Genomic DNA, 12366 nt, shown 5'->3' with positions numbered 1-12366 from the left:
TATCATAGTAGTGTTTAGGCGAAGCCCTGCGCCGGTAACTTCATCATCATCGTCGCCACGCTGTCGTGCTGACGGAACTCTCCCTCGGCCTTAACTGGATCAAGAGTTTGAGGGACATCATCGAGCTGAACATGTGTTGATCGCAGAGTTGCGGTACGTTTGGTACTTGAACTCTAATGAACTGAGAATACCACTATCCCTTTAACCATCCAACCACAGGTTGATTCGCTTCCCAAATTATCCCCGTGATGGTCACGGCAAACAACAACTGCGGTTTCTCTGGATCTTGATACACCAGGTCACCAGCATCAAACGTGTATTTTAGCCTGCTCGCCCTAATTTATGGGCCAATTTGGCATCGTTAAGGCCGAAGTATCTTATAGCTAACGGTATTACATTACACTCTGGCCCGCCTCTGCCTTCCATGACAATGGGGTTTCCTCTCCTCATCGGACAGTTCCGTCGGCGCCGCCGAGCTCGCACCGCCACGGCGAGGCTGACCACTGCTCGATATCCTAACTCCAACCCAGCCAACTCCCGCGCGTAGACCCTAATTCAAAGGCAACCTAATCCCTCGCCATGGAGGATTCCCTCGTGCCGCCGGTGCCTCCTGCCCCAACCACCCTTTTCCTCACTCGCCGGCGATCACATCTCGACAGCGCCTCCTACCGCACGCTCTCCCGGCTCTTCTCCCACTGCCTCCACCACCGCCCCTCGCAGCTCGCTGCCCCGGCGCCCCTGGAAGTCGAGCCCGCCGCTGCGAACCCTATCTGCGACGAGTCACCACAGGGGTGCTCGGTACCGCCTGAAGACGCCGAGTCTGAACGGGGAAAGGACTTAGGAGAAGAGGAGACTGCGGTAAGGACTTCTGTCATCGAGAACCCCTCACCCGCGGCAGTCGATGCAGCCACCGGTAACCCTATTGCAGACCCGGCTGTGGCACCACAGAGATACATGGAGCATCAAGTGGCCGGAGTTCAGCGGGCGGAGGGCGTAACAGATATGGTTGTTGGGGGGAACCTCTGCCGTGAGACTGTTGCGTTAGTGGAGGAGTTGGGGGCAGAGGATGTTTTGAGGTCGATGAAGGATTGTTTGGAGGGGGAGGTTGACGAATTGGCAGAGCCAGATGTAATGGTGGTCAATGATGATGAACATCTGCTGCTTGATACGATGATGACCAACTTCTCAGGGTTGATTGCTGATGCCAGTGGCGGCAAAGCATCAATGCTGAACTATGGGGTTTCTGGAGGTGAACCACACAATGATGGCAACATAGCTGAGGGGGTGAAAGAATTGGGAGCTGGAACTGAAGAAGACAGACCTGTGGGTGATTCAGATCAGCACTCAGTTGATGGTGGCGTGGTTGAGGAAGGAGAGATTGAGGGTGACATGCAGGCTCTGGATGTAGATGAATCTGATGATTCGGAGATCGAAGATGCAGATGATGAGGAATTGGGAGAGGATTTTGCTAACAGAGTGTTGGGGGAGAATGAATCATCTGGCCTTTCAACGCCTAAAATTAAAGGAACCAGTGATCTTGTACTGAACAAGGAAGGTTATATCAAGGATGATGCACTAAAGCATGTTACCAGGGCACATGTTGTCAGTTATGATGAAATTGTGGAATGGAATGAGACACCACTGCCTGATACTGAGGTACTGAATATACCATTTTTTATTAACCAGTACTGGTTATTAGATGTTTCTTCACATGTTGCTTCTTCTTGTTTAATTTTGTGTTTGGATGAAAATATAGCTTGTGAGATGCAAGTTATCATGTGATACCGCATAACTGATTCAGAACCTTTTTTTAACACATTATTATCGATTTCTTGCTCAAATTCCATCACATGCACTTTTAGAAGAGTACAAAACTCACCAATATCCAATAAGTTATTCTCTTCTTGACAACAGAAGTACTGACATTACAGTAAAAAAAGAAGCACTGACATTAAATACGCCCATGACAAACTTTGCAGGCTCCCAAACCAGGGAAGAGAAAACGGCATTTGACAGAGGAAAGAAAGGCTAAGAAGACGGTGTGTTCTGGTTTCACTACCATTTGAGTTCAACATATACTTTATTCAACTGTGCATTCTAATTGTATTTTTCCTTCTGGAATATTAATCTTCCTTCACGATGTTTTTGGCGTATAGAAAAACAAACGGGTTAAAAGAGCACAGCAGCGGATAGCGGATGGTGTGAAAAGACTGAAACTTGCACCAGTTATAAAGCCGAAACCAGTGAAGTTATGCCACTTCTACATGCATGGGAAGTGCCAGCAGGTAAGCTTTTCTTTGGCCACCAACTTATTGTTCACTTGGAACAGATAGTCATGTATTGCTGATTCTCAATTACATTTCTATCTTTTTAGGCCAATAATTTATGTGTTTTTACATATAGAGGTTTTTGCCTCGAAAGGTGATGGAGTAATGATCACAAAAGTCCTGGTTTCTAGGAACATTTCTTGTTTTGTTTCTATAGTAGTATTGCGAGGAGCTGTATTATAGCGAATGATGTAATGTATGTTGAATTGCTTCTTGCAAAGCCATCCATTTTATTAGTAGACGTTTTATTTTGATAAATCAACAAAGTTTCTGTACAAACACTGGATAATGAATTTGTTGTCAATAGTTATTTTACAAACCTAATTCTCTTCTTTTCTCTTTGCAGGGCAATGCTTGCAAGTTCTCACATGATACTACACCTTTGACAAAATCTAAGGTATGTGCTTTATAGAAGTTTTTAGGTCTGCCTGCAATATTCGTTATGCATTACTGTGATATTAGTGCATGTCCATGTATGTATGGCTGCATCCATTTGTTCCACCTGCACATTTTGTGCATACCTATATAAACCATCTTTCAAGAACTATCGATGGTGCTTGAAATAGATGGTTTGGACAGGCATGCACGAAATGGTGGGTGTTAACTGTTGAGTTCACATGATATGAATAGATCATGTGTACAAGGCTGAAGTATAAAACTGTACACCAATATATCTTAATCCAAGTGGCAGCTAACTTCATTTCTTTATATTTTCTTACATTCCTTTCTGTTTGTTTTGACGTATGACATGTTTTGGTGTCCGCTTATTTCTTTTCTTAATTTTACAGCCCTGCACACATTTTGCGCGTGGTTCTTGTTTGAAAGGAGATGATTGTCCCTATGATCATGAGTTGTCAAAGTACCCTTGCCACAACTTTGTGGAAAATGGAATGTGCTTCAGAGGTGATAAATGCAAATTTTCTCATGTGGTACGTGATTTGCAAAATCATTTCCTATTGTTTATTTAGAAGTGAAATAGCCTGGTATAGTTCCACCCTGTGAATTGAGAAAACTGTGTTGTTTATCAGGTGCCAACTGCAGATGGTCCTCCCAAACCAGATGCAAAGAAATCTGATGCGTCATTGGTATCTGAAAAACCTGGCAGAGAGCAAACAAGTAGCCAGAAAGCATCGGCGGACCATGATGGCGAACACATAACTTCTGCTCCTACCAAACATTACTCCATTCTTAAAAACCTTGCCGGCATCTCAGTAAATGCTCTAAAAGCATCAACCGGTACACCAAAGGGTGTACAGTTTCGTCCTTCCAGTAAAGACAGATCAAATTCTAGCATGCTGCATCAGGATGCTCTACCTATCGAGAAGCATATGTATACAAATGGCAGTAAACATCAGAATTTTGATGGACCGCAGGCTGCAGAAGGGGATAAAAATGCCATTCCAAATAAACAGAGATCACATCCACTGTTCGATGAAAAGAACTCATTAAAAGAAGCTAGTTCACATCCAAGTTCAGACCCAAAGAGAACTAGTTTGCCTACTGGCTCTACTACAGTGCTTGGATCACTCAGCACTCAGCACGAAGTTTCAGAGGCTTCAAGAATTTTGCAGGAATTCTTATTTGGTGCTGGCGGTTAGAGGAAAGTATGAATACACTACTCTGCCTTTGATACCTGTAGACTACACATAGTACTAGTTCTTTTTACATCTGCAGTATGAGTTCATGCTATGAGTGTGCGGCTTGTTTTGGTACTTTTGGCTCAGCTTCCATTTTGTAATTGCATATTGCAACTGCTATTTTTGGTAGATCAACAGAAGTATAATATTGCAGTGATGCGTATAGTTTTTGGTCACCAAGAAAGTTCACAAACTTATTTTGCAGAATTAGGCTAAGTGCCACCGTGGGTACATGAAGATTTGTTATTATCCAGTCAACTCACTTCCAACTGCATATGGTACTTTCATTTAGCTAATCATTTGTAGCATTGGATCTAAGCTTACTGGTATGATAAATGCCTTCCTGAATCGGTGCTTTGATGAGTCATCTCTCACATATGATTCATTTTAACCACGCTTTGGAAGTTGCTCCGAGTTTGATGAGTATGCAGATTTTTAAATGTTACCTTGTCATAGTTGAGGTGTTACTCCCTCTGTTCACTTCTATAAGACCTTGAAGACGTTTCAGACAAGGTGCAAAGTAGCTCATTTTCAGTTGTCTGAAACGACTTATAAAAGTGAACGGAGGGAGTAGTAATTTTTAGTACATTTTGTTGAATCTTGATAGTTGATACCACTAATTTAGTGATGAATTGTACATCTCTGGTAATAGTATTAGAGCATCTACAACCATGGATAGCTAATCCGAGCCCCTATACGCCCGTGGACGCGCCCGCGGACAGTGACCGGACGGGCATCAAAACTTGGCATTTGCAATGACGGTCCCCTATTTTCAAAACATCAAATCCATGCAAACACATGCACGCCCACCATTTTGGACAAACATAGCTTAGTGCACACAAATACACATAGTTCATACTTAATAGTACCTAATCCAAATATAGTTCAAACATAAATATTGTTCATAGTGCACAACTGATAAAATAAAAGACAAGTTTACTGATTTCCAGTGTGTGTCCACATTTGCTCGACAAGATCATCCAGAAGTTGCATATGCACTGGATGTTCATCATCATCATCATTTCGGTATGAATTTGTCAAGATCATCGTTTCCATAGCCACCATCCCACGACGATTCCATTGGTGATCTAGAAGTAATGACCAAAAGAATAAAAAACCGGCTTGGACGTTTCATCGAACACGTAGAGCACGGGGTGAAAGTATGGTGGAGTTTGACGTACCGGGGTGGCGTCCTGTGGCGTCCTCTTTGTCTGGTGGCGGCCTGGTCGGCGGCGGTGTGCGCTGGGGCGTTCGGTGGTGAAGCCCTGAGTTGGGGATGGCGGCGGAGCACCGATAGCGGCGGAAGTCCGGTGGCGGCTGTGTGGAGGAGGGCGAATAGAGAAGAGGAGAGGGCTTCTCGGGCAAGGAGAGGGGAGGCGGATATGAGCGAATTGGCGTGGGCCCTAGCGGTCGGTCCGACGTGGTGGGCGCGTCCGGGCGTCCCCATATCCGCCCCAGATTTGGGACGGACATGGGGAGTGCCGGTCAGTCCGGGTGTTTGGGCCGGCTATGGGGAGGCCAGTTGGGTGGCATTTTTCCATCCAGGCGTTTGGGGCGGGCATGGGAAGTCCGGTTGTAGATGCTCTTAGATTATGTTTTTTTGACTTGGCATTGCTCACTGCCACCCAAGTATAATTTTGACCATGAGTTGTATCGTAATTATTTGAAACCGTTGGGCAAGTGATTGGTCAAGCGGCTGGTTTGCTGGTGCAACCGATCGTTGAAATAGTATAAAAAAACAGTTCAATGATGTTGTGTTTAAATATTTATCTAATAATTAATTCAGTTTTCATTTGTATGACATAGTAGACCACTGATATAAGTTGTAGTTCTTTCTCTGGAAGCACTGAAGCGTTCTGCCACCTGGTTTCTTGGGTCCTCGGAGAGCATTTGTAGTGGAGGTTTGAATTCTAGCTCAGCACTAAGTTAAATGCAAATTTTATTGGTATTTTACACTAACTGGACAGGAGCAGTCTTTGGTACCGGTTTTCGCTATTTCTACAGGCTGCCTAATTTCATGAAGAGTTTTGCTTGCGACAATATATGTTCATGGTATAAAAATTGTGAGATTGTTAAAGTAGTTTCATTTTCTGACCAATCTACTTGTTCACTTATGACTTGTGAAATAAATCCAAAGATTAAAAACCAATGTTTGAGTGCATTCTTCCCATGGCAACATGTTCCACTCTCAGACCAGTTCACAAGTACGGTATTAGCTTTCTACTCCATTTGTAACCGGTTCTGGCAACTGAATTTTGAGACTGGGTCAGTGGGATGTTACCAGTACAATATAACTCTTTGTGGTTCCTTGTCAAACAAAGCATTAGCTTTCATCCAAGATTTTTTGTGTGGAGAAATATTTATCTGCAGAGCCTTGTGGAAATCTTGAACCAGATCTCGTTAATTCTTTCCCTTGACTATTGATTGAGTGCTAAATTATCTGCAGTGTCGGCATGTGATCTGATGTTGTTTTGGTTCACAAGGCGAAGCAGTGGAGATTTGAGGTGTCATTATTCAGTTCCTAACAAAGGCTGCTTTCTGAGGCACCTTGGGTCGATTCAGTACATACACATTTCTTTCTGTTGGGCTGTCTGTAGAAAGATGCCGCACCGTGCACTAAATGATTTCTAGCTGCTCTTCTACCAGTATCAAGTATCCAATGTGCTTATCAGAAGTGGAGAAAAGAAAAATAATGTATACTTTATATTTCTGCTTTCAGGCCCTCCGGATTCTCCAGGCAAAGAGAGCATTACTTTGTTGCCCCCGTGATAATGGTAGCTAAAGATGTTGGCCTGGTGCATTGGATGGTTTGAACTTGCATGCATGCATGCCGTACCCGGGATTATATCTTGGTTCAGAATTACTCCCTCCGTTCCAAAATAGATGACCCAACTTTGTACTAAAGTTAGTATAAAGCTGAGTCATCTATTTTGGAACGGAGGGAGTACTTGTGGAACTACTCTGGAGACTGTGGGACACAGGGGCAGGCAGAATCAAAGGTATCCCAGGTATGAGCTGGACTGCGTATGATTGTTTTTGCTTCATTTCAAGCTTCCCCCCGACCTGCCCCGTGCCTATTCGCTGTCAAACTCACAGCTGTTGTCGCATCAATTCAGAATTACATTCACATGATCACTGAGGAGGCTCACATGGTGTTTTATCACCCGCAGATTTGTCGCAGACATCTGAGTTTACGCTCCTGGGTGACTCTTAACTGGCTATCTCATTACTCAGTTTTTTCTACAATGATGATGATGCCCTTTAAACCGTGTTAATTCATCATGCTGCTCATGTGATCATGCCAGCTTTGAGTGGCTTGTGCCCGAGGTGCAATTTGTTATCTTGGTACTCGAATAGCTCTATCGCACTCGTGAAAGCAAAAGATTCAAAGGTTTTGAGTGGCTTGTACACCTGAACCTGTATGTGTTGCCTGTCATGGAGACTGGATAACGTGTGAACTTGGTGAAAGCCCCCCTCCCTGGATGTGATGGACTGATAGGTAGCCACTTTGTTGCTTTCCTCCTACGATAAATACTCTCCCTTATAGTTGGAAAACGAAATGCATATTTACGCCCGTACTTCAGGGCCCTTTATACCTCCATTCATGGAGGATTTGTTGCCATCTACACCTAAAGGCCCTGTTTGGATTATTGTTTTCCTTTTGAATACCCCTGTAAAAAATACAGGTCTCAACCCGTCGTTTTGTTTCCGGCCGGGAATTGCTCAGTGGCTGGTGAGATACACCTGTAAGTTGAACAGCTCTGTATAAAATTACATTGATTCCAAGCGCGGCCTAAGTGTGGAGTAAGGGGATATGGTGAAATACGGTTGACCGTAACCTTTTGTACCCAGCGTTTTTTGTGCACGTCATCTGGAATAGCAAAAAAAACAAGCAACTACTCCATCCTTTTCCAAAATGTAGGTTACGTCTTCTTTTGTGATACGAGTCACAATCATATTTGAGTATTGTTGGATGCAAACCTAATAATATAAAAATATGTTACATAAACCACATATTGTAAAGTAATTGTTGCTTCTTAATAAATCAAAACATGTCTTGTATTTTGAAACAGCAGGAGTTTGCATGACTTTTGAAAATAATTAGATAATTAAAATAACCAATACTGCTCACTAATCGTGTGATTCTCCTCCGGCTTCATGTACATTGTACAACTTCTCGTTTGTCGACTAATCGCTGTCAAGCTATGTTCCCTGGTTCGCAACCATCTCTAACATGGGCAATGACAATCCACAGGAAACTTCGTTTGTTCTTTTGCCAGCATTTTCCGGCCATAATCCTCTACTTCTATATGTAGTCAGGCATGCCATGCTCTATTGCAAAGTCCACATAAATTTCGCTATTCAGAGTAATCATGTCGCCAATCAGCATACAGTTTTGCTGAATTATACATGAAAACTGACGAAATGCAAAACATTTTGTGGCTGAAAGTAAGCATCCTTGGATTTTCTCAGGGCTCTTGTTTCAAGGACGGTCATTATCTTGTAGTGGTGAACTCTTGATCTGATTGTTAAGGCTACAGCCTGTTGCTGACTTTTGTCAACGACGCACTGACAAATGATTTATGTCATTTGACAGGAATGATACCTCCTTTTTTTCTTTTACCTTATTACATTTGACATGGACTCTTAACATCTTCTTGCCTTGATCTCTTCTTCATTGCTGATGATGGCAATATCGTTTCATTGAGCTGCTTTTGTTTCATAGGACCAAATTGTTCAGCAGACTGCCATATGCTAGCTTTTTTTTTCAATGATGCCAAATCTGACATTGAGTTGTCGACCGGAGTCGCTGTTTGACACAGCTTTGCTGCTTGTCTTTCTCACTTTAGCACGGTCACATACATAAATCGTGCACAGGGAGTACTCAGGCTGGCTGACAAAAACAACACCTCTGGAGTGATCTGATTCATCAAACTGGCAGCCTCCCTCAGCAAACAGGGAACTCCTGCATCCGTTCAGTTAATGTCCAGAGACCAAGGCCTCCGAACTCAGCCGGCACACCCTCTGTTGAACTGCTAATAGGACCATTCCTGTATGTATTCTGCAATTCACTGTTCTTGAATTATCTCAGTAATGGACTGAGTCAATGCCAACAGGAAGAATGATGAGGTGGAATCCACGGACACGGTTGGAAAATCTTGAGGCTTCGTTCGTGTCTGTTCTGCCCGGCCGTCCATCCTTGTCTGATGGTAAATAGGAGGTCTATGTACTTGAACTCGAGGTATTTATTTACATGTTTAAATCATGGAGTGCTCAACTGTACCTTTTAATTAACATGTCCAAAATCAAAGCCTTGACCCATTCGTGTCTGGATTGCGCTCAGGTTATTATGAATTTTTCAGGAAATTATGTACAGCTGATTACTTCGATTGGTCGCCATTTCAGAGATAATAAGCCAGGAGGGTTAGGCAATTATGGGTTTCAATACCTCCGGTGAATGGCCATTGTCAGTGTCATCTCCCTCATATTCTACTCTACACACAATATTTCTTGAACCGCAATTTTCTTATGACAGTTTTGCCTATAATGTAGCTGTTGGCCATTACATTCCTCATGACAATGACACTCCGTGAATCCTGGCTACTGCCATGTTCTCATGCTCACCGCATATCATCACACAGTTCAGCCAAGAACTACAGTTTGTTCTCTTCTCTTTCGATGACGATAAAAATACACATGGTTTCATTGGTCACGCGAGCGTGCAATTGCCCTGTGGATCCGGAGATCCGGCTTTCATGGCTCCTGTTACTGAATCATGAGTTTTCTTCTCCAAACTAGTGCAGTAATTCTTGTTGCTACCAGATTCAACTGAGCCTGCAATTTGCATGAGGGGCCTGTCCTTTTCTTGATGCGGACATGCTTATATTCGGGCTCATAATTCGCGCCTTGATCGCTTTTTAAAAATCATACATGACCATAATTCTAGCAGATTGATACTGACATGGGTAGGCAGGCAAGGGGGGTTTTCTTTTTACTATTGTCTGGAGATCTTTGATTGTGTTCATGACCGATTGCACAATGTTTCGGATTGCTCATCTTGCAAGAAAAAATCTAGCCTCGCTGTTTTGGTTGACTTGATTCAGCAAAAGCTAGCCCAACTACACTGTGCTAATTATCTTCTAATCATTGGTTCACTGGTTTTCATGGGTCTTCTCTTTTGGGGCATCTGCTGGGAAAGTTGGATGCTAAAAGGAATTGCAGCTTTGCTACTATCTGAATGATGGTGTGCTGTAAAAGGCGGACCAAAGAACCAGAGGTCATGTGTGGATGAGTGCTTTGTAGTAGTACGTAGTGAGTACAGAAGATGAAAACAACCGAACACATGATACTCCATGTAACACTAACGTTCAAAGCAATTCATAATATTATATAATTTAATAAGGTCTATACTCTGGCGGCGGTCGACCGGCCCGAGCGCTGGACCGGTGACCGCGTGAGCCATCGGATTGCTTTCTCGTCAACCGGGCGAGCCCATAAGTTAGCCAGGTGCGTGTAGCAGTTTAGGCACGTTGCATGCCTCCGCTAGCTGCTGCTGCTGCTGCGATCACAAGGAAGGAAGGAAATGTTTAAGCGGAAGCAGGCAGGGGTGAGATGGCACATGTCATGTCTCTGTTGACCCTTGTCTGCATGCCATCAGCGGAATAAAATAGAGTACATCCGCGGCATCAGACAGCGACCTACCCTACTCTACTGTACCCAAGTATACTCTCCTCACTCCTATGATATGATTAATATGCTGTTTCCTTTCGAGAATTGATTACCACAACTCTCTTAATTTCTTGTACTACTATTCGTCTTGTCCATGACGCGCGGAGAAAGTACAACCATCTTCTCCCCTCCATCTTAGTTTGATGCTTGTTATTGAAACAGGTTTCAAATGGTACTAGTGGTATTTGTGCTGTATAATTCACATTTTATCCATCAAACTGTTTGTCAATGTTGTACCATGGATATTGAGGGCAGGAATATTATACCATCATAGCTCAGATAGTCAGGGTGATTGTGGCGGAACTAGCTCATCAGAGTTTAAGTTCTAATCTTGACATGATATTCACATTTTTATGAATTTATTTTATTTTTAAATGTGCACGTATGCATTTGTAGGGATAATCATAGCAAATTGTGTGGCAAATGACAACACCAAACGAAACCAATAGCCATGTAGTACCACCCTCGATTAACTTGCCTCGACGCGGACACGTACGGGCCCACAGGCCATCCTGCACGACGGGTAGATGCAGCCGGCGACACGATGGATCCAAAAAGCTGCGACCTGTTCTCATCACCTCATAATCTAATCCAGTTTGCCTGAGTGGTTAAACACTATATTTAATGATCGCGCAATTAGTTAACATTTTTCGCTCTGGCTCCGACCCAATCTTTGTTTTGTTTATATAATAGGGGTCGGGAGCAACGTAGGCCTGCTGCTGCTTATATACCTGGCTTACGTACACGTACTGCTGTCCAGTGGTGATGGTGGTAGTATTTCTATACGCGTTTTTGTCTTGGCTATCATATTTTTTTCCGCTTTTATTTCTTTTCAGTGGTTAGGGGGAATCAAACATCAAAGTATCCGATGTGATGTGACAAGTTCGATTGCCATGTACTTTTATTTTGTTTTTGACAAATGTTCGGTCGTGTTCAGCGTTTATTTACTTGGCACATATACCTGTAATAGAGATATGAGGACTGCTACACACACGATGGATTGTGCCCGATTTATGGACGACAAGCTATAGCAGCCATCGATCAGTTAAGTTCATGTCGGCCGCAGCCATTGATCACCAGGTTGTCTGAGAATCGTCCAGCACATTGTCGTGTGCATAGTAATTTCGTAGAGATATTTACGACTGCGCCCTCTGGTCCGGATTAATATGGTTGGTTTTGATTTTTGGTCATTAATTTCACTAACAAAATATGTGTTATATACCATCAAAAGCCTATCATTGGAGGGAGTACTTGTACCTCAAATATATACTTGTATGAACCCCTCATGAAAATCGAGGCGTGTACTATAATTTAATTTTGCGGATGAAGGCACATTTTTTTCTAACATTGTCACACACATAAACAAATACGTATTTGGTTAAACACTTCAATAAAATGGGAAAACACATCATGTGAAATCAAAAATTCTCCAAAAGTCAAGAAGTTCCATTTTTCTTGTGAACATCAGCAACCCTCTTATACGGGCAAAGGCGAAAAAGATGCAATTCCATGGTTCGTGGAAGTTTTTTTTAATGAAACCGGCGTTATTCTCCGCCATGAAAAAAACTGGTGTTATTTTGTTGCAGCCTACCTAATATGTAGTCTTTTCTAGATATATGATTTTAGATGTTCTAACAAAGAAGAAGCTCATAGGATAAGGATGGGTAAGGTAC

At 43.0% G+C, this 12366-nt stretch overlaps 1 protein-coding gene across 4 annotated transcripts; it reads left to right on the top strand.

Annotated features, from left to right (window-relative positions):
- Positions 1–380: 380 nt before the first annotated feature.
- LOC123061326 (zinc finger CCCH domain-containing protein 7) lies at positions 381–9918 on the top strand. 4 transcript variants are annotated; one of them, XR_006428905.1, is made up of 11 exons: positions 381–1656; positions 1980–2039; positions 2157–2285; positions 2674–2724; positions 3116–3256; positions 3356–3931; positions 5794–5865; positions 6684–6972; positions 7135–9206; positions 9309–9431; positions 9518–9918. XR_006428905.1 is itself a non-coding variant. In XM_044484386.1 (7 exons), the coding sequence occupies exons 1-6, from the start codon at positions 580–582 to the stop codon at positions 3923–3925; spliced, it is 2028 nt and encodes a 675-aa protein (XP_044340321.1). In that variant the 5' UTR covers positions 381–579; the 3' UTR covers positions 3926–3931; positions 4170–4893. The 4 variants fall into 4 exon arrangements, 2 of the variants coding, with proteins under 2 accessions (XP_044340321.1, XP_044340320.1); XR_006428903.1 differs by lacking the exon at positions 5794–5865 and having other exon boundaries at positions 9518–9917; XM_044484386.1 differs by lacking the exons at positions 5794–5865; positions 6684–6972; positions 7135–9206; positions 9309–9431; positions 9518–9918 and adding an exon at positions 4170–4893.
- Positions 9919–12366: the final 2448 nt, after the last annotated feature.

Source organism: Triticum aestivum, chromosome 3A (genome assembly GCF_018294505.1).
Source record: "Triticum aestivum cultivar Chinese Spring chromosome 3A, IWGSC CS RefSeq v2.1, whole genome shotgun sequence".
Taxonomy (NCBI): Eukaryota; Viridiplantae; Streptophyta; class Magnoliopsida; order Poales; family Poaceae; genus Triticum; species Triticum aestivum.
The sequence above is the reverse complement of the archived record's forward strand: the minus strand, read 5'-3'. Positions and strand labels throughout refer to the sequence as shown.

What these genes read in the sequence shown, in the direction of transcription:
- LOC123061326 (XM_044484386.1), top strand. Translation starts at nt 580, where the DNA reads ATGGAGGATTCCCTCGTGCCGCCGGTGCCTCCTGCCCCAACCACCCTT. An exon ending in TGCATGGGAAGTGCCAGCAG is followed by an intron (nt 2,286 to 2,673) that starts GTAAGCTTTTCT and finishes TTCTCTTTGCAG; the next exon opens with GGCAATGCTTGCAAGTTCTC. An exon ending in CACCTTTGACAAAATCTAAG is followed by an intron (nt 2,725 to 3,115) that starts GTATGTGCTTTA and finishes TTAATTTTACAG; the next exon opens with CCCTGCACACATTTTGCGCG.